The sequence below is a fragment of the Sturnus vulgaris genome, chromosome 14, assembly GCF_052056855.1.
Source record: "Sturnus vulgaris isolate bStuVul1 chromosome 14, bStuVul1.hap1, whole genome shotgun sequence".
NCBI lineage: Eukaryota > Metazoa > Chordata > Aves > Passeriformes > Sturnidae > Sturnus > Sturnus vulgaris.
In genome coordinates, this window is record NC_142256.1 from 7,461,115 (window position 1) to 7,483,468 (window position 22,354).

Consider the following 22,354-nt stretch of genomic DNA (forward strand, 5'->3'; position numbering starts at 1 on the left):
TTGCTATTATTTAATTGCAGATTACTTTCAGGTTTTCTGGCTTGCCCTCCACACTCCCTGTCCCCAAGCTGCAATCATGACTCTTGCTCTGCCCAATTTCTTGGCTGAGCCAGTCATATTCTATTTTTTCTCCAAACAAAAGTAAAATAATTTTATTGCCTAGAGGAAAGAAAACAGATTCGATAAGGCCATAAAAACAGATGAAGCAAGAAAATTTGTCATTAATATCTTACACATGTATTAAATAACCCAGCAGAAGTCAGGTTTACATGTACCTTTCAACCCCTTTGATCAACATCACTGCTTACAGCCACTGGGAGGGCACCACTGATAGAATTTTCAGGGAAGTCGAGACACAGAGAATTTGTTGGTCTTTGTCTATGCTTGAATTGTGCTTTGTATTTAAACAGAGGGGGGAAAGAGAGGGGAAAAAGGTGGTTTGGTTGAAATCCTTAGCATTATTGGAGCATCCCTACTTGAGCAACTTATGAGGAGAAAATATCTGAATACCACACACAAGATTGCTGTTACTTAAGGAGAAGGTTCTCTACAAACATACCTGCATTTTTATATTACTGTTTACTTCGTGTGACAGTTTATTGGCATCTCTTCCTTATGATGCACCTACCACACTGAACTTTATGTTTTTCTAAGGAGGGAACTAAAGTAAGAGAAGACAAATCATTTTAAATAGCCTATTTCTAATTTTAATTAGCACAGTCAATTAATTTTAAAGGTTTACATATAAATTTCTCACAGTTTTCTAAGCACTATAACCTTACAGTTATTTTTTTTCCCCTCCTTGCTTCAGTCTTGTATTGGATATGATTTTGTAAAGCTTCCTCTCACCAATATTTCAGAGGTTGTTTGTTTTGGTTTTTGTTTTTTTTTATTTATTTTGTTAAGCTCATCTTTTTCAGTGTTTTGCAATAAATGCTTAGCTATTGCTAGTAAATTCAAAACTTCCAAAGGGCAACAATTTCCAGTATTAGAGAAACAAATAACACAGAAGGTCTGTAGTCAGGAAAAGCAAGAGGAAAAAACACTTTTGAGCATGGCCATGAGTGATGTCACAGCTGCCTTCAGCTTTCTTAGGGCACTTGGTTGGTTCTGGACATTATTGACATAATTTCAGCCCAAATCTCTCTCCTTGGCAGGCAAAGTTTAACTAAAGCCCCACCAGGTGACAAATCAGCCTTAACACTGCAGACAATGTTTCAGATGGAGACAGGTATCAGACAGGTTTCAGGTTAGACTGATATTAAAGAGGCTTGGAGGGAATGAGGGCCATGCTTGTTCTGCTCTATGAACTCAGATTACCTGACTCTATTTTCCTGCTTCTTTTCACATTAACAACATTTTAGTCCATGAAGAAAGACAAGAAATACTTTGAACGCATCAAACCACTCTAAGTTAGAATAAAGAAAAAACACCAACCAAAAATCCAGCAGAAGATTGAGGAGGAAATCATCAATTCAGAGCTATTTTTACCATTTCATTGTTGGGCTAAATGTGTCCTGCATGCACAAGTGAACCACATGAACCTCAGGCTCATCAGATATTTTGGGTTGCTGTCATCTGCTCCAAGTCACTTTGCAGCAGCACACTGAACACAAATATGCTGTGAGTCTTCCCCTTTTTCACTTAGATGTAGGAGAGAGCACACAACATTGATCTAAATCTGCTTTTTTGCTCCTGCCACTAGATGCTGCCATCCATATAAGCATAAAACACTAAAAAGGGCCACAAAAGAAGCTTTCCCTGCTGTAACCACTGTGCTACATCAATTAAACTGTTTCAATAAGATATAAGTTGGAAGGGAAGAAAAATCTTCACATAAAACAAACTCTAATTAAACTGGGACTTCAAGTTTAAAACTGAACTGACAGGTAATTAGACAGGTGATTAAACTTTCTTCAACTTCACACTTGGAAAGACATCTGACGCCTGCTTAGCCTGCTCACAGGGATGTGTGTCAATGACACTCAGATGTCAGAGCTGAGTTACTTTTATAGCCACATTCTACAGGACTCATGGCACGTAATTCTTCTGAAATTAAAAAAAAAAAACAAACAAACTGGGCACAAAAAGCATTGGCAAATCCCAAACCTGACCTCTGTGTAAATGGCAAGACAGGATGCACAGGCCTGTTCTGAGAACTCTACACCAGGTCCTGTCCCATGCTCTGTGCTGGAAGGGCCCTGGATACTGATTTTATTTTCATTCTCACCTCAGTAAAGTATAAATGTCAGTTAAAGCAACAAGAAAGAGCTGAAAAGCAAATTCAGACCGTGAGTATGCAAAACAAAAGCTGCAAATAATATATAACTTTGGGGGTATATTTGTAGCCCCTTAGGGCTTAACTCTGTGAAGAATCCAGTTTGACTGCCTAGAATATTATTAAGGGTATATTACAGCCTCAAATACATAAACACAAAAGCAAATGACGATTGCTTCCCAGTGCAAGATCAAAATCCTCTGACGGTTCTTGTCAGCTGTCTGTCAACTTGAAAAACCAAATATTCTGGCATTACTTCAGGAAATATATCACCTCACAAATTTTAAAGTTGAACTTAGGTAATAGTTTACACATTAAAGAAAAAGAGGACAGACCTCACAGGTGCAAAAAGCCCCTGAGGCTCCAGTCCTGGGCAGCAAAGGAAATCACACCTCTGCCTTTGCCAAGAGCCAGGCTGAATGTGGCAGAGCCAGCTCGGAGTGGGAGGGAATGCTCTCTGCTGGAGGCTGGGTTTGCCACTGCAGACTGTAACTACCTTCTACAGCTATTTCAAGTGCACAGCCCTCACTAATTCATTCCTCCTGATGCACTAAAGCAGCTGAAATCCACCTTTTGGGCCAAGTTTTGCCCAGAACAGATGTATTTCCAAATCACTTATTAAGCTGCTAACAAGGCCTTGGAGGCTTAGAGACATTCAGGTGTCTCTTTATCAATGGCACAGTTCAATTTAATCCAGATAAGGAGCCTCTGGACAATTAACAGTTGACTAAAGTTCAGTGGAGTTTCCAACTGGCTATCAGAGCACAGAGAGCAGAGCCAGTACCCACAGCTCCTGCTCCTGTTGGTTCTGCCTCCCTGTTCTTGACATCACAAGAAGGCAGTGGCAATGGCACAAGATGACAAACTCTTCTGAGATTATTACTACGCACCATCGCTGCTTTCAAAGGACAAATCAAGAATCCCTTATTTCTGGACACTGCACTCTTTCCACAGAGCTGCTCATCACGAGTTCCCTGTTAAACTGCAGCACACAGCAGTGCTGGAGAGGGAAACCTTAAAAAACATGAATTCCCTCAGCACAGTATTTATGACCATTAGGGCAACAGCGTTAACCTCCTCAGAAAGCTCCTCTGTGCACAGCACACCAGGTCCATAAAAACACCAGCTCATCCATAAACCCCTAACAGCTCCAAATGTTTTATTTCACATGACCAGACCTCCCATTTTTAGAAACGCTTCTCCAGCCACGCTAAACCCAATGTAATAAACGAGGCCCAGACTTTCTAAGAAAGTCCACTTTGTTTTATTAAAGAAAAACACTGGAGACAGGAACCCAGGATAAGCCTGGGCCCCACTCAACAAGCCAGACAAACAACTAACTGTGCAATGCACAGGGTGCTTCTCCAGATCCCGAGTGCTGAGCACCTGGGCAGTTTTTATAACCTTGACCCTCACTTTGACTGGTTCTCTTCCTGTCCTTGGTTGGTCCATACTGGGGTGCAATCTGGACCAATCATTTTGGAATATGTGGACACACTGTTAGAAAGCTAGGAAAATTACAGCCTGGAAAATTACTTCCAGGCTGGAGCTTCTCAGCCCCATTCCCAGGCTGATAAGCTGGTTTTAGCTTCAGCTGGGGAGAAATTCTCCCAGGATGATAATTTGGTCAAAACAGAATGGAATTCACAATAAAGAATCATTGTGAATAATAGTTCACCTGGTGTTTTTCTGTGAGACACATTCTAAGGTATGGTCTCATGGATGTTTTTCCCAATTATCCAATGAGCTCCTGTCCTGTCAGCTCTCCGTAACATGCTTTAAATATGGGTTGTCCTTTCAATAAAGTTGGTCTTTTTTCCCCTAAAGAGGCCCTTGTGTGTTGCTGTCTTTGCTGTCTCTTTTTCTCTCTCTCTAGTGCAGTAAGCACAGGAATACTCAGACCTTTTAGGCTGGCTCGTCCTCCAGTCATGGTTCAAGTTGCTGTCCTCACCCCATTAGGTAACGTTCCAGAATGTTCCGTTCATCCAACCAACCCAACACCCATTAGTCCCCCCCCAATGGCCACACACCCACACCACAGCACCGCCAACCCACAACCTGCCTACAAGAATCCATCAAAACCCCCCCCACAACCATTCATTTAACAACCCATAACTTCATAACGACTCATCAGCAACTCAGAACCTCGTCGTATTAATCAACAACCCACAACCCTACCCCCAAACACTGACTCATTTATCACGACTACGCTTTTAACAATGACCTGGAGGAACACAAAGCAAGGCCTGAAGGAGTGAGGTGAGCAGAGCTCTGCACTTACTGGACTCGGGGTCGGAGTTGCCGTCGCCCTCGGTGCGGCTGTTGGGGGACGCCTGCTCGTAGAACTCGTCCTGGGGGAAGCCCAGGGGCAGCGGGTGGGACGTGCTGGCCCCGCTCGTGGGCTCGTGGTCTCCGAGCCCGCTGTCACTGCAGCTTTCCTGGGAGCCATCGGGCAGGTGGAAGGTGACCCGGCGCTGGGGCTGCAAGGAAGGAACAGAAGGACACGGTTTCCACCACGGCGTCGGGAATCGCTGGACGCGGCCAGTTTAGGAAGCGCGTTATTCCGGTTATCGGCCGGGGACGCCTCGCCCTGAGCTCTGCACAATTTCAGGCTTTCATGAGCTGCTTTCAAACCCGCTGCACCTGACAGCACTGCTTGCTGCTGTTTTTATGAAATGTAAGCCCTGATGCAAAATGAAAGACACCTCAAACTAAAGAGATTCTGTCAGACTTCACAAGGCTTAGGATACCTTTTGTATATTGACTTGGAGATTTCAATCACTTTTTGAGGCTCAATTTATTTCACTGCTGAGTTTTCTAGTTTTCAAAAAACATTTTCTTTCCCATTAAAAGCTGCTCCACACTTTTGGGCCTAAAAAACGTGACACATTTATAATGCTGTTGGATTCTTCTAAGGCAGAGAAAGAACAAACAACAACAAGTCTTACGTACTGAAAACAATTTTAATAGGTTTTGCACAGACATTAAGCTAAGGAATGAAAAGTAGATTCCCCTGCTCTCCTTCAGACATTTCATTACAACTCCTTTGATTTTCGTTATACCACAGACCTGTACTTTAACTGTAAAAGACTGGAAGCTGGGAACCAGGGAGCTGAGGATGGAAAGCATCTCAGCCCAGAGCTGGAAGAAAGGGCCAGATGAAACAAAGAGCCTGATGCACCAGGCACGGGACAGAGTTTTCATTACCTAAATGACTCTGCATGATTTAGGAACTGAATACCTGCAAGGTAAATCTCTCCCAGTATTAAAAGAAAATATGAACAAAAAATGAGCACCTCTCCTGCTCATTTTGATGCGTCTGATCTCCATGTTTTGGAAACTTGAAACATGAAGATTCAAAATACCCCAAAAAACAAAGAGTTTAAAATATTCTTAGGTTATTGTTACACAAAATTCCATTTGAAAGACAATGAGAAACTTTCTGGACACAGAACTGGTGGGATTAGCAAAGGTGAAGACCAGAACTTTTGATGCAATTATGCAAAAAAGTATATAGTGCTTATAACAGAGTTGTATGGGGTCCCTAGATATTTGGTTCCTATAGGGTGGCAGTGCTGAAAACATTCAATTATATTGAGCTTTTGCTAAGTTCAGCTCCTCCACTTTTGCAAGTCTCTCTTTGTCACGGTGACATTATTGCACATGCCCACAGACAGCTGCTCTGCAGCAAGAACACGGCAGCACCAACCTCACCTGTGCAATTCCTGACAGATGTGAGTGCCAGAGCTTCCTAACAGCTACCAGAGACACTCAGGGCTTTCCCAGAAAACCTGCTTTAGTGCCTCACCACTGCTAATGGAGAGCTTCTCTGCTGATGTTCAACCTGCCTCTTTCTTGTTACAAAATAAATCACTTCTTCAGTCCCATCCATCACGGTCTGCTTATTCCCACTCATCTTTCTGGCATTTGGCACTTTATTCTGCTGCAGAATAAACAGACCTTATTATTTCAATCTGTCGGGTGTTCCTGCTCTCCCTGGCTGCTCCCCCTGTGCAGGAGGCTCCGTGCTCTGCCCAAAACCCTGCACCAGCTCCAGCCAAGGTCCTGACAGCACTGAGCAGGATCATTTCACATGTCCTGCAGGCTCCTTTGCCATGGCAGCACAACACATTCGTGTCCTTGCCAACCACCATAATGCCCAGGTCTTTTTTATTGATCTTTTCCTCGTTGTTCCCTTTTTGGTTATTGCCATCGATTGCTGCAGCCTAAGAGTGGCACTTTGCATTCATTGTTCCTGCCATTCTCTTTTTCCAGATGATTTCATCCGTTTTCAAGTACACTCTGCCTTCCAGTCCTGCTTTCCTGTTTATCAAATTTGCAGATTTTAGACTCTCCCTCATTTGGCAGATCTTTGAGAAATATTGGAACAGATCAAGCCAAGACATCGCAGTTGAGCTCTGAAGAGCTGAGCACAGAATGGTTTCCCATTCCATGGGATGGAAATGGGAGAGGAAAACCCCTCTGTGACTGCTGGCACAGCCTGACAGACCACTGGGAAAAGGTTCACATGGTGAAAGGTTCACAGCCAACACTCCAAATGCCCCCAAATTGCAATTTTGGGGTCAGCAGAATAATTGCTCACTGAACTCCACAGTTTTCTGTCCCTGGGCTCTCTGCAAGCCTGGCTGGGACAGTGCTCCTGCTCCTCCTGCTGCCTTTTCCCACCACAGCTGGCTGACAATGCATGGAGTGTCTGAAAAAACCCAGATGGATCCCCAGAAATTACTGATATGACTTGTCCTATTCCACTGCACTATCAGCTGCCTCTCGGAGCCCCATCCACACCAGCATCAATCAATTCTTTCCTCAAAGCCCAAATAACTGAAGTTTTGTCGAGTTGATCCAGTGAAAACATTCTTGCCATGTTTCTCATTTACTCCCTGCATTCAAAACTGCACCCAGCTTGCACAGATGTACAGCTAGGACATGTGGAAAGGGAATATGCCATTTCTTCCATCTGAAATGAGTTTGGTATTCACAGTATGAAAAAAATCCACCTCCATTGCATGAGCTGTTTGTAAAAGCTGTATTTTGTGAGGTTTGCACTGCCTTTGTGATGTGTTATATCCTCTCCTCTCCAAGCTACCAGTGCATTTTAAGCATTCTTAAAACATTTTTAGCCCAAGTTTTAGCATTAGACACCAATACTAGCCTTTGAGAATGACTGGGAACACAATGGTTATTACAGTGTACAACTGGTTACTGCTTCGTGCATCTGGGATTCACTAAGTGTAAACAAAGGAATATTTCTTTTCAGGGTTCATTGTCAAAATGCAGCCAAAGTTTTGAACCAGCTGACAGTAGAGGAGACCACAAAGTCACCAACTCTTTTTTAACTGCCTAGCCCAGTGAGAAAAAAAACAAATCCCATACCCAAGCAAAATTAAAAATGTTACTAACATTCAGTTCAAAATTTTAAATATTTAGTTGCATAAATTGAGATGTTATTAGTCAGAAAGATCAAACCTGAATGATTTAAAATCAACTGGCATCAGCTAAAGGCTCATGATTCTAAATTTGATCCCTGAGTGTGTCACACCTGATAACGCTGATGACAGAGCACTTTCAGAAAAATTTATCAAGATGAAAAAAGCTCAGCTATTCCTCTACATGGCAGTGCTGCCATTTTCTTAATTCATGCAGGCATCAGACAACGATCTGGAACAAGTAATTCTAATAAAATTTTGCCAAAAGCCGAGACTTATCTTCTGTCACAATTATTTTGGAAATTTCCTCCTTGAGGCATTTAAATTTCAATTTATAAGATTACAAAATATCCCCAGTCTCCAGCTGCTTTTCTATTTATCTCCGAAGGGAGCCAGCACCGATGGTAATAGAATAACAAGGATTATGGTTTGTTTTATTTATCTGAATGACAGTTGGTATACTTTCTGAAAAAAAAGAGAAATGCAAGCAAACCTATTATGCATTCTAGAGGATTCTGATGTAGGAACTTGTAATACAGACAATTAAACTGATAGGGGACAATGAAGTGAAAATTTAAGGGAAAGACATGCAGCAGTCTATAGTTTCTCTGCCGCATTTAAAAATATTAAATTACTCTTTATTGGTATGAGAAACGAATTTTGCTTGCAGAGATGTCACAGACCAGACACAAATGCTGTCAGAGGTCTCATATGGCATTCACTGCCTTTGGTAAAAACCCAGTGTGTCTGGAGGGATCAAATTATCTCAGAAAACCACAAACCTTTTACTCTCATTATTGAAATTTATATGAAGACTGATCAAAGCCCCAAACTATTCTGTGTTCAATCTTTCACTACAATAATTAGACTGTGGCAGTGGGAATAATAAAAGATGAGTCTAAGTAAATAGCTTTGGATACACTGAAGGGATGATTTCTGGTATTATACACCAGGGGTTAGCCAATTTATAATCAAAAAGGAAAAAAAAGGTAATAGAAAAAGCAGCAGATATCAACTGAGGAACATTAAACTATTAACCTTATTATCTTCATTCATTGAAGCAAATTAATATCCATTTAAAAGAAGATCATAAAGAAAAAACATTACTTTTTAATTTATGCTGAATTAATTATATTATTTAGATGATAGTTCTGATTTAAAACAGACCTTATTTAGGAGATGCTGTGATACAACACCAAAGAACAGGACTACTTCAACATTTCTCTCCACTATTAGCAGCCAGTAAATAAAGGAAGAGTCAAATAAATTTTTAATTTTCTCAGTCGCTGATTTACTTCATATGTTAGGAGGATATGAAACACCTTAAAATCCAGAAAATAACTATATCTTCAAATAAAAGCAGTAGAGAAGATCCCTAATCAAATTACTATTTCCACCTCCAATCTTTTTATCCTCAACTATCACCTTTTGTTCCAAAACAGCAATTTTTATTCCACAGGCTTTCATTGAGACAAACAGGACCCAGCAACTATCAGTGCAAAATTCTCAGAATAACATTAAAACAAACTGCCTGAGAGGATCCAACCATAAACCCAGTGGGAAATATGTCTTTGTGTTGAAACTCAACAGAGACAAGCCACTATTTTCATTTTTCCTTTCCCCATAGTGTCAAGCACGACTAATACATCTCAAAGAGTTTCTCTCAACTCTTTTCTAAGTCTTGCAGCCTGGCACATTAAATCTAAGATCTTATTACATTATTTTGATGGCTTTGTCATGAGCAAAATATATAATACAGACCATTATAATTTTTCCCTCAAATTAAACTTCTCTACTTTTGCCAGCAGGGATCTGTATTTCTCTTGGAGTGTCTACAAAGATACCAAACACTTCTGGTCATCATAATCACACACAAATAGAAACACTTCTAACAACACATCACTGTTGCATTCACCTTTTCTAATTTAGCACTGACCTTTTCATGATTTATTTAATGGGCCCTGCAGTGATCTTGCCTAGGAGTGGGTTTGGTTTTTGGGTTTGGAGTGTGGGGGTTTTTATTTGGTTGGTTTTTTTTTTTTTTTTTCAAAAAGAAAAATGAAGGGCTCATCTTTTGGGGGAAGGAGAGAGGTTTTGTGTAAAGTGACAATACTCAGCTGATTTCAGAAGTCCAAGCCTAGTGGGCATTAAAATCAGTGTTTCTCACAAATAAAATGCACCACCTCCAGCTACTGCCAACACTACTAACATTAATTATCCTCTCATACAGATCAGACTTGGTGAACAAGCCCTTCTTTTCATTGAACAAGTTCAGATGCTCCAGCCACTGCCCCAAATTTATTGGTTCCTTTCCTTTCAGCTCCTGATTATCTATTAGTTTGTCAAATCAAACAGATCAGCTGTTTTCCCAATTTCCCATACTTACCCTTTTAAATATGGGCAAAACTTTGCATTTTCAGCTCTTTGAAACTTCCAAAAGAAGTCCAATAGAATCCTTTTGGCATTCTTGTTAGAAATTTTGCTAGTCCTCCTAATTTAATCTCATTGACATTAGTAACTGGTATCTTACATCCTCACTAATTACTAAGGGAAAATCTGAACACCTGCTAAAGAAAAGGAAGATTTAATAAATACTTTGTTTTTTTCTTAATGTGATGAAAAATCCAACTGTTCTACAGTAGTCTAAGAGAACTAAATAGTTTTAGGCTTTCATTTTCATAGATTTCAATAACTCCTCCCACTTTATCAATTTATTTAGATGCAGGAAGCATAACCTATTAGTTTTAAAAGGGCAAATTAAAGCTGGGTTGGCTGCCCAGACAAATAGAAATTCAACGTGGGTGATCATCTCAGACAGATTTGTACATTTTCAATGAAAGAATTGCTACCTCCTCAGCAAACCAGCAGAACAGATGGTGCCCCTACACCTGCTCGAATGGAAATGACTTTAAATTGTCAGATCTTATAGCTGGATTCACTCACACAAAGAATCTGCTCAAGTGATGAGGAATAATCTTGCAGGACAATCTTGTACCTCCAGCACTCACTCACTCAGGGTTCCTTTAGGAATCCCAGGGACAGGTCCCTGCAGGCTCCTCTTGCAGGCAGCTGATAAGGGAAATGTCAGATATTGCAGCTCTTGGCCATGGCAGGAGAGTTCTGTGAAACCCTTCCCATGCAGGCAGGAAAAAGAAAGGGTTTGTGACCAACAGCTCCTGCTTTAAGAAGCCAATTTTGCTCTTTTTTTTTTTTTTACTGAAGTAACCAAGGGCTAAGCCAACACTCCCATCCTCTGCACCACTGAGGTCGTGGAACAAACTCATTCCCCAAATCATTGCTGAACAAACGCATTATGAACCTGGAACTTCACAAATTTCTGATTAACAACTTCAAAGGGTATTTATTTCCAGGCACTAATCCTCGTTGCACCACAGTATCTCTCATAAGACTTTTCCCAGCAACACTTAGCAATTAAATTGTATTTTCTGGGCTTCTTGAAATAACAACAAAGAAGTGAAATAAAAAGCAAATAAAACTTAAAATAACATTTAAAGCATGTCAAACATTTTATTTAGCTTTTGAAAGGCAGTTATTGTATGCTAGATGTCAACATGATAGCTGAAAGCATGCTTTTTAAAATTTAATTCATCTAAGCCTTCAATTTGACATGTGATTAAATAAAAATTACACATGGAAGTTCACTATGGCTGTGCTGTTGCTAAGTTTGAAAAAGAGGAAAATCTTAATTCTGATTTTTTTTCCTTAATACATCTTCCATTTCCATCATCTTTGATGTTATCATCTTGAATGATTGCTATCTGATAGGCAAAGCCATTTTATAGTTAAAAGAACATAATAAACAATAATACAGAACCACTTCAGCAATATTTGACATCACTTCTGACTGCTGGCCCAGCAGCATGAATCTGTTTTGGCAGAAATATCGATTGGGTTTTATTAGAATTGTGAATTCTTTGTGTCAATATTGAAATGGAGAAGAATTTCTACTTTCATAAACGAACGTGGGACTCTAGCTCTAATTTGATTATGCTAACTTTTACATTTCAGTCGTGGCTCAGATAAATAGATTTCATGTTTCTTCATGAGCAAGGTATGGATTCACAGAATAATGAATGTTCCAGTAAATGAGTCACAGACCTCCAGTGAGGTAATTCTGTATCACAGTCAAGGCCAAGCTTTAAATGCAGCCCTGAGGAGGTCATTAAGGCTATGGAGACCTGGAAGAACCTGATTCTATTTCTCTTTGCAATTTTTTTTTCTTCTGTTCAGTTTTTCCTGTAAAGGTCAAATCCTTCTGAAGCAACACTCGTGTGTGTAACCCCAGGAGCCACCACGAGTGTTCACTTGAAGGGGCTTGGAAATGTTCTTTCATCATTCTGAACCAGGAAATGGAGCTGTTCTTATTAGTGCTCCCCAGAAAAAGGAACTCTGATCTAATTTTGCTTCTTTGTCTTGCAAGTGTGCCGAAGTCAGAAGCAAAATAAAATTTGTGCAAGGATTGCTCTTGACTGCTCCAGTTCAAGTAGTGGTGCAACACTTCAGTTGCATTTCACTCTATAAAATAAAATAAAATAAAATAAAATAAAATAAAATAAAATAAAATAAAATAAAATAAAATAAAATAAAATAAAATAAAATAAAATAAAATAAAATAAAATAAAATAAAATAAAATAAAATCTTTCCTCCCGGTGTGGATGGTTATAAAGCAGTTCTTGTGTAATACAGACAAGAAGTAACTTTATTTTATTATGGTTTTAAAAAAATTAAAAAGAAAAAAAGCCAAAAGGAGCCTTTTAAAATGAGTAACAAGGCAGCTCTTTGGCATGTCACTATCTCACTCCATTTGTTATGACAGCACACCTTTATTATAACAGCATTTTATTTGTTATAGCAGGAAATCTATAATGGTTGATATCGAGTGTTTGATTAGCTAGAATGGGAATTGATGATAGATAAAATGCAAAGATAAAATGAATGTATTTCATCCAGCTGTCAAAAAAAGTATCTTGCTCTTTCTGGAGAAGAGGAAGAATTAGACAAAAAGTTTTCCCTTGCCCGAAATGGACTCTGAGGAAACTCAAGACCTTCCCAGAGAGCAGTGGAAGCATTCTCTTTTCTGCTCTCTGTATCACAGAGTTATCCTTGCAATAGTTATCCTCGTGCCCTTGAGAAAAATATCTTTTAACCACCTTGATTGCCCATTCTTAATTTTAAATTTACAGCGTGCTGGCCACCAAGGTCACCTGTCTGAGTATATTCTCAAGGCAGAAATACTCCACCTTTAGGTGAACTGGATAAGGAAGAAGCAAGAGTTTACCAAGAAAACCTGATGGCATGTATAAAATAAAGCTCTAGATCAAAATTTGCAAGCAGTGATGTAGTTCATGATGTATTTGAGTTGCAGAAAATAAATTCCAGCATCTGAGGATGGACACTTTTACCAGCAGCACACTCTCCAGTGGACTCCAGTGGTCCAGGAAAGTTTCTCTGGACCAAGAAAACTTTCACCAAAAGTTTTGTCCTGAAATTCCCTTTCCAATTGTAAGATTAAAGTTTTGCTCTCAATAAGAGAAGTCATTCCACATAATGAAATAAAGGAATTTTTCACTGATATACTTTGTTTCCTTTCAATCTTCTCTTATTGTAAATAGGAAAGATTCTGGGTGATAAATGCTATGGTGAGCAATGCTTCAGTTTTGTTTTAAACATCTGAAAGATCTATTTTTCTCTCCAAGTTGTTTTAAGAAAAAGGATTGCATTTTATTTGATTAAAGTCAGAAATCTCCCATTTGAATCACTATTTTCACAGCTTATATTATCAGGGTGATAATGAATAAGATTTAGCTGTTATTTACAGTAGAATACATGAAATATTCAAAGTTACTAGAGTCTAACTACATGCTAATAATGCATTCTTAAATGGATGTCTGAAACATCTATTTGCAAATGGGCAGAATTTTGCAAATTGAAGTGCTGCATTGTATCACTGATATCATCCCTCGCTCCTCCAGAGCCATGGCTCTGCAATTGCCCTTTCAGATAATCAGAATATATAACTGTCTTTCAGAATTCACCACTTGTGTCATTTCAGCAAAGCAAAATATAAAGCCATTAGCCTTCCCTTGTTCCTTAAATCTTCCCAGCTTATTTCCATATTCAGTGCAGCCATTCTTTAGCAGTGTTAAGATTACTCACTCATCTTTCCTCTCGGAGCAAAACATAACAGCACAAATTGCTGAGGAAATGCAGCACACGTCAGTTTGCAGAAAGGAATGATGCAGTTCTGGCTGAGGGAAATGGAGAGGATCCAGCTGAAGGCTGGGGAAGGTTTTTTTGTGCTCACAGCCAGCCCAGAGCTGCTGTTTCAGCTGAGCAGGGGACAGCTGTCCTTGTCCCATGTCACCATGGGACTCTGCAATCCCAGCTCAGCTCTGAGGTAAGGTCACTTCTGGGACTGGTCTGTGTCACCAGGACCTGGCTCTGCAAAGCACTGAGCCCTGGGCAGCTCCCAAACTGGGAAAGGGGAAACTGGGGCAAACTGGGGAAGGGGAAAGGTGGGAGCTCCAGCCACACACAGGAACCCAGGCAGCAGAGAAATTGCTCACTTGGTAACTCCAGCAGTCAAGAGAAAGGTGATCATACAAAATCACATAAAACACCAAGAGGAAGTGGGAGAGAAGCCAGCAAAAGTGAGGGTTAGGCACGTCTGGAAGGCAGGAGGGCAGCTCCTCCTCATGGGGCTGCTGACTGCACAGCCCAGCCACCCAGAGCCTTAAAAACAGCTGGGTCCTAAACCATTTACTGCAGAAACCCCAAAACTGCAGCACTGTGCGCTCAGAAATAGCATCATCCTCAGCCTGAGTCCCTGCATCCTTGGAAAGATCCTGGAGTGCCCCAAAGATGCTGGAGTGCCCCAGAGAGCTGAGAATCCCCAGGGGCTGGGGAGGGAAGGGCATGAGCACAGCAAATGCTGCTCCTGCGACTCCCTGAATGCACTCAGAGCTATTTCCTCACCTGCCACACACAAGATTAACACCTGTACAATCATCACTTCAGGATTATTCAAACTTCATGTACAGCTCAGTTAAATCAGAGGTAAATATTATTCTCCATACAGACCACATTAAACTTGCAACCTATAAATCTGAAGTACTTCTGCAAGGTTGACACCAAGGTCAGGATCAGGGAAGGCAACTGCTTGCTCTGCTTGATCCAGAAAGGCAGAAATCCCTTGTAAAACACAAATGGAGGAGCAAATGCAAGGCTTTGGGTCTCCTCTGTGTTCCCACAGCTCAGGGAAAGGCAAATTGCTGTAGGTACTAGAGAGCCAGGGAGGATTTTGGAATAGAGCAGCAGGAAAAGTGTTTGTGGGGAAAGACAATAACATCAATGTGGGCAAAGCTGGCAAAAGTCATGTGGGTCACAGGGGGACACTGTGGGCACGGGCACCTTCCTCACACAGCCCCAGAGTTGCATTTCTGCATCAATTAGACTCTCCAAAACCCGTGCTGAGTGCCCTGGTTGCTCACCCTGAAATCATCTTCATGCATAAATTTTCCTGAGTAAAGAATTCAATTTAATTCCACTCTTTAAGATATTTTCTTGGCATTTTCTTACTTTTGTTGGCATATAACATCTGAGCTTTGCACACAAGAAAATGCACCTTGCACATTTTTCAGGCTAGAACATGTAAATACAAACTTGCAGCATTAATTGTGTTCTTTCTCCTACTGTTTTTAATTAATATGACCTTTGGGCCTATTTTTGTCAATTCAGAAGGCATATTGCAATCAGAAAAAAAGCTATAGTGCAAATATTCCATTCTGCAAGTCACTTGCTAAACAAGTAAGCAATAGAGGAAAATCTATAGCATTCAATTAGCATTATGCCTTCCAATTATTTTCTTTACTTCACAAAACTCATTAATAACTTTTAGTAGGTAAAATTGCAGCTAGGAACCCTCCTAACACCTCAAGTGTATTATATTCTCTCTTTGCCCAATAGAAATTCTTTTGATGTACTGGAAATCTTATTAATAGATTCACCAGAAAACAAGCATGTAAAGCTGGCAGAGGCAATTGCAAGAGGTAAAATGAATGTAAATGACAGATGAAAGAAAATTTCCATGCCGTTCAGATCAACATAAACAAAAGTGCTGCAGCAGCCACAGCGCAGAGATGAAGGGAATTCATCAAACTTGTATTTCAGATTATTTGTCCTGTTCTAAATGCACCCTCTGTGTTTTGGAGCTGTGTTCTCCCGTTACCCAATTAATACTACATTAAGATTCACTCCTGCAGGGGCTCTTTTTCCTTCTGGTGCTGAAGAGAAGTTTCTCAGTGCACTCAGATCTGGGGGGAATGCAGAGCTTCTGCTTCTAAAGATTGTCATTTGGAAAGCCTGTAATTGCAGCACTCAATAATTTCCCAAATACTTAAGCCAGAATTAATTATCCCTGCTATTATTGCAGGAGTTTGGATCTTATGCTGGGTATGATGAAGGGAATGTGTGATGGAACATTTTCTTGTGCTCAGAGCATGCAGTGGGTGTGCAAGGCACTTAAACCATCAGAAGCAACAAGTTCCTCTACTTCAATTATATCTCAGTATGATCTCCAGACATCTACACAATCAGCTTTGCTCATTTCCTGCTCTTTGTTGCTGCCTAATTAAACACATTCAGGACCCTTCTTTACACTAGAGACTAATTATATTTTTTTTTAAGAATCCTATTTCATTTAAAATCATATTGGTTCTTGGTGAAAAATTAGAGGAAAGCAAACGTTTATTGTTAAACATCTTGTGTTTGAACAGAGTTTGAAATGACTTTTCATTAGGAGTCAGAAATCAAGGCATGTCATGAACTTCAGCAACTCCCTTTAATGGAGTGAATTCTACAGTTTTCTATGATGTTGAGCAATCAAAAATACTGGTAGTTATTGTTATAGCTAATTGCTCAGGCTTCTTAAAAATCTCTTTATTCAGAAGTGGGGTAATGCCAGAGGTGAGCTGGGAAGGGGAAGAAGAGCTGCACAATTGGTTATAGTTGATTCAGCTTCAGAAATGCAATTGATAAGACATTTTGAGATCCATGGCAAAGAAAACACACAAACATGGTATTTGCAACAGGGAAATCAAAACCACAAGGAGATGAAGCTCCAAACTCAGACCTTTGCACAGAACATAAACTAAAGGAACTTTGATCTCTTTCTTGTGCGTTGAAAAGAAAAAAAAATTAGAGAAAACAACCACTCCCTCTCTGAAAACCCAATGCCTGTCTGAGAGTCCGTGGAGTAATATTAAACTCTTGAAGTCGGCTCATTGTTTGAAAGAAGGCTGGCAGCATTGCTTTGCTTTCAAAGCAGTTCTTGGAGAAAGCAGAAGCAAAACTGCAGCCTGAAGCACACCAGCTGCCTCTTCCCAGACTTTCAAAAGACTTGGGCTGTGCTGCTGGAGACACCTGACACACAGACTGGGATGGATTTGCTAAGGAAATGTCCTGGCACATCTGCAATGAGCACAGCCCAAACCTGCACAGATTTCAGTCTGTGTCGTGTGAAACAAAGGGGACCCAGAGCAGCCCTTGGTCCCCCTCACCTTCATCCCTGGAATTGCCTCTGGGACTCAGGACCTGCACGTCTTCATTCGTTTCATAACAGAGATAATGGCTAAAGCTGGGAGTGTCTGATGGAGGAGATCTGATGGATGTCATTTCCCTGGCTGGGGGGAAATGATTTCCTCGTGTGTTCCGTGCCCTCTGTAACCCCCAGCACATTCCCTCTCTGCCTTGTTTACATCCCTGCCTCAAAAGAAATTCCCCATTTGTCCCCCACAGTTAAAGATTATAAATCCACTCTTGGTAGTGACTACAGTCTAATTCCCAGCTGCCTCTCCCAGGACTCACAGAAGAAAGAGAAGACAAACAACAGCTCCCAAAGACGATTCTCCAGCTCCAATCAATAATTTGCCTGCCACTCCACGAGCACATCACCCCATCAGCATAACTGTGCAAAGTTCCCTATCACTGATGTACTCTCACACTTTCCAGGTAGGCATGAAGCATTTTTCCATCCCGTGGGTTTTTCATTTCAGTAAATTTCCTTCTCCCAGCAATACAAATGTTCAACAGCCACCCCAGACTGACAACAGATGTTAGAAATGTGAAAAATAGCCTATAGTGTAATAGTATTTTGCACATGTGCATCATTCTTTACTTGAATGGGCTTTAGAAATATGAATTCCATTTCAGGAGAAAAGAATAGAAAAGACAGTTGTTAAAACAGCTCAAAGCAACAAACCAAAGCACAAATGGCTATGCCCTCTTGATTCTCATGACTGAAGGTCAGGCTGTGTCACTGGCAGAATCCAAAAACAAAACAGGAGCCCTGGACAGAAGACATGCTTTTAGGCAAGTTGCAATAGCATCTCACATTCTCCATCTACTATGCTTCCCCAGAGAAAAATCTATTCTCTCTCAAAATATACCAAAGTAAATTATTTACATTTCAATAAACTATCTCAGACTGCCCCAAACTGGGAGCGATGCATGTGAATTTTACAAAAACAATGCACATAAACAGGAGCACATACAACATCACTTAAAGCAATATCAACACTGAAAGAAAGTGACTCAATACATTTTTTTCTGAGTAATTTGGCCAATATCAGTGTGTATCCACTGAGGGGTAACAGAGCCTGTTTCAATGGAGCCAGATGGATTAAAAAACACTGTGAGCAACATCATCTAACACTAAAGCTCTGTGAGCTAAGTGATAGAGCAATAATGATCTTGTCTGCTCTAACCAGACTGAAAACCTGGTGACTGCAGAAGATGTGTTCTGCAGTTATTCCATCTGTGAGGAACAGACAACTTCATTAATGGAAATCTTCAAATCAGAGCTGAGAATCCCGTGGCTAAGGAAGGGATGCCTTGACAAGCAGAGTTCCTGCTGAGAAGCTCTGCAGGTTCATGAAGCTGAAGATTGAGCCCTAACAATTATCTGCTATTCCCTTTAAATGTGTCTTTTGCCTGTTCTGCAGCTGCACTGGCAGCAGTGCTCCCACCACAGCCTGCCCCTCATTCCACAAGAGCAATCTGAGCTTCCAGAGAGCCTGAAATCTGTCCTGCCCAACAACTTAGCAGCTCTGCAGCACAATTCAGGACTTACATTACAAGAATGGGTGCTCCTGCCAGCAAGTCAATCTTAAATCTGCTCAGGCTTTTAAAATGTTCCAAAGCAGCAGCACCATACCTGGACAGGTGAGTGTTACCTGCACATGGCAAACTCAATCCACACCTTTCCCCCTGCCCTGCCTCCTCCAAACAGCTGTTGGGTGAAATGAGTGATAAAAGCCTCCAAAAAAATCCAGATTCATAATCTAAAACATGGTAACAATGACCAGTTTGAAGATACACAAAACAGGGCTACAGCTTCACTCCCAAAGGGAAAATCAGGTCAAAGAAAAAGGGGAGATTATTTAAATTTTAAGTTTCCCTTCACAAAGAAAACATTAGTAGAGAAGTAGTCAGTGATTTTCCTGTATCAGTCTTGCAATTCAGCATTAATGCAACTTGTATCAAAACATCAACACAAAGAGCATTTTCCAAAAGGCTCTTCAACCAAAATCCTGCTTTAGAGCAGCAATGGAGATCTTCCTCAGGAATGCTGTCACAGAAGTTCCATGAAGCTTCCTGACATTAAATGAACGCTGAAATGTTTTATTGCCCTTTATTCCAGAGGCACAACCAGAACAGCAGGGCTCTGCCCAGCTCCAGGCCCACACCAAATTTTTTCCCAGCTTAATTTCTGCAGTTTCAGAGGAGGGAAGGGAGCTGCCTGGGGCAGGTATCAATAGGACAGGGAGGGAAGAGCCTAATGGGGGATCAAACAGAAAAGCCCACATTTCCAGCACCAGCCTGGAGGTAATCAAACAGCAGCACAGGCTAATCAATGCAAATCAAAATCAGCCACAGGGCACCACACCCACCCGGAAAAGGTGATTTTGTCCAAGCTTGCATCCCTGGCAGCACTCTGCTCCAGCTCCACACACAAACACTCCCTCATGAGTGACTGAAGCATTAAAAATAGCAACTCTGAAACAGGGGACAGCAAATTTACCTCAGCAGATTGTATGTTTAGTTTGAGTTATTGCACAGGTAACCAAACATTCTGCCTAATCTTTAACACCAGCCTGTGCAAAAGCATCTATAAACCATCTATACCCTCTTCCCACAGCAACAGGCCAAGTGTCCTCAGTGCCTCGTGGATAAAAGGATGGTGCTAAAGAATTAATTCCCCTCCCAGTGCTCGCAGGAAGCTGCTGTGGAGTCACACTGCTGGGGATGATTTTCTCAACAGGCTCCTGAAAACCACATTAGCTCTCACACCAGCCTTTCTTCAATTATGCCATGTTCTTTTTCATCTCCCCACAAGCAGTACACGGATTAACCAAGTTCTTCAGCCCATTTAAAGCCTTTAAAGGAACAAAAGTAATCCCTGCAAGAGAGCAAACTGAAAAAAAAAAAAAAAACTAAACAAACAAAAAACACCCCAAAACAAACAAACAACAAATCAAACAAACAAAACAACCAAAAAAATTCCAAAACCAAAAGAAAACTTCAACCAAACCCCTTTTAAAATTTGCCTATTTGTTTGTTCTGGAGTGACTTCTGGGAATATTTAGTGATATCGTAATTAAGTCCAAAATAGGAACCAGAATAGATCAAGCTAATTCCCAGACAGCTGAAAACGTTGTGCCCTCAGACTTTTACTGTTTTGTTCATCCAAAATAATTATATCATTAGATAGTTTGACTTCTAGACTATTTTAAGAGGACTCCTGATAATACCCATAAAAAAAGAACAAAGTAATTTGGTTTTCTCATAGGTTCAATGAATGAAAAACACTGAAACCTAATGTGACTTTGGACATATTTTCCATTACAGTTGGTAGAGATCTCGTACATTAATGCAAACACACAAACAGATTTTTTTTCCCCCTTTTTTATATATTTAAGGGAAATTTGCAAAACGCTAAGCTGATTAAAAAATACCACCATAAAACCAGAAAGGTCAAATTCTGCTGTTCATGCTGGCTGATCATCCCCTGCAGGCTGCTCCTGTCCCACAGAGACCCAGACAGGACAATGAGCTCTGACCTCCCTCCTTTGGCTTCCTCCAAGGAGTGTCCCTGCACTGGCAGGCACCACTGAAATATCTGTGGCACCTCTTGCCTGCCAAGGCAGTCTAAGGAAGATTTTTCTCCCTCGTGGGTCTGTCTGAAGCTCACAAATCCAGCACAGCCCTTGCCCTGTGCTGCCCAAGCTCCCACCTGCACTCAAGGCAGAGTGCTCACAGAAAAAAGCTGAACACCAGATCAATTTGGGGAAGGGAGAGAGGAGCACACAATTAACTGCAGCCATGGAAAGTTGTCCAGTCAATGGCTCCTCATTGCAAGCTCACATCTGACAAAAGGTTCCCACTGAGATGCCCCCACCAAAGGCAGAAAAGTTCAATTTTTGCAACTTCTCGTTTAAATTGCAATGATTTGTGTTATCTCAGCCAGCTCAAAACTTGAGTCAAACAATCAATGGCAGTTTTCCCATGCAGGAAAATAAAGCATTGGACATCCAGGGTGCTTTGGGGTGTGTGGTTGTTTCTTTGCTTTGTTTGTGGGTTTGTTTGTTTGATTGGTTTTTAAGTTCAGCAGAATGGAAATTCAGGAGGGCACTGAGCCCCCCCACGGGTCACACAGGAGCCCCCAGGTTCCTTTGTTTACAACACTGGATGTATTTTTAAGTTGTTCCATCAAAGCCAAGCATATTCCTTGGATTTTTCCCAAGAGAAGAAAGGGTGTGATAAAAGGTGAGTGCACACCTGACTGCAGCAGGAACGAGAAAACACCTTGTGCCTAAACCATGTGTACATATTCACCTCTGAGCAATTAGATGATTTTTGTTAAGGAGGGAAAAAAAAAGAAATGTAGACATGAGGGTGGGGCAAACCATAATCTCAATTTATACCCATAGACTGTTTATATTCAAAGAGACATTTATCCCCCCTGATTAGGTGACACTGGTCCATGCCTATGAATAAAATATATCTTAGACATTTTATTTTTCAGATGTATTTATGCTGTGTTTACACTTTTGACATTCCTATATAATTTGTCTGTCAGAACCACAAAGCTTGGAGCAGACTAAATCTGCCTGTGTGGAGGGAATTGCAGTAGGCTTTACCATATGAAATGAAAATTTAAGGATTAATTGTGCAATATCATCCTGCATTATTATACAAAGTCCTACTTTAAAAATTATCATATAGAAAAATGTCTTTATTTCAAAGCTTTTAAAGAAGAAATGAAGGAAAGAATGAGCTACTTCTTAATACAAAGAGTAGAAAAATAAAAATAATAATAAAAAAAAATACTCCAGAAGTTTCCCAAAGTAGTTTAGCTGCTTTTCACTCCTCAGTTATGCACTCTGATCCAGTCCTAAAATCAATGTGATGACCAGTGTATCGGCCAGCCATGCATCTTAATAAATGATTCTTCATTAAGCAATGTCCTAAATCCTTCACGAGCTGCTCTGGCACTTTGCAAGTGCTAACGAGAAGTCAGCAGTAATTCTGTAAATAATAATTTGTGAC

General features: G+C 40.6%; 1 protein-coding gene across 2 annotated transcripts in view; it reads right to left on the reverse strand.

Moving 5' to 3' along the window:
* PCDH11X (protocadherin 11 X-linked) overlaps nucleotides 1-22,354 on the reverse strand; it is a 417,732-nt gene that overhangs the window by 115,086 nt on the left and 280,292 nt on the right. For both annotated transcript variants that reach the window (XM_088173063.1, XM_088173062.1), the window contains one exon: nucleotides 4,560-4,758. In XM_088173063.1, the coding sequence (XP_088029189.1) occupies nucleotides 4,560-4,758 (199 nt within the window). The remainder of the gene's footprint in view (nucleotides 1-4,559; nucleotides 4,759-22,354) is intronic.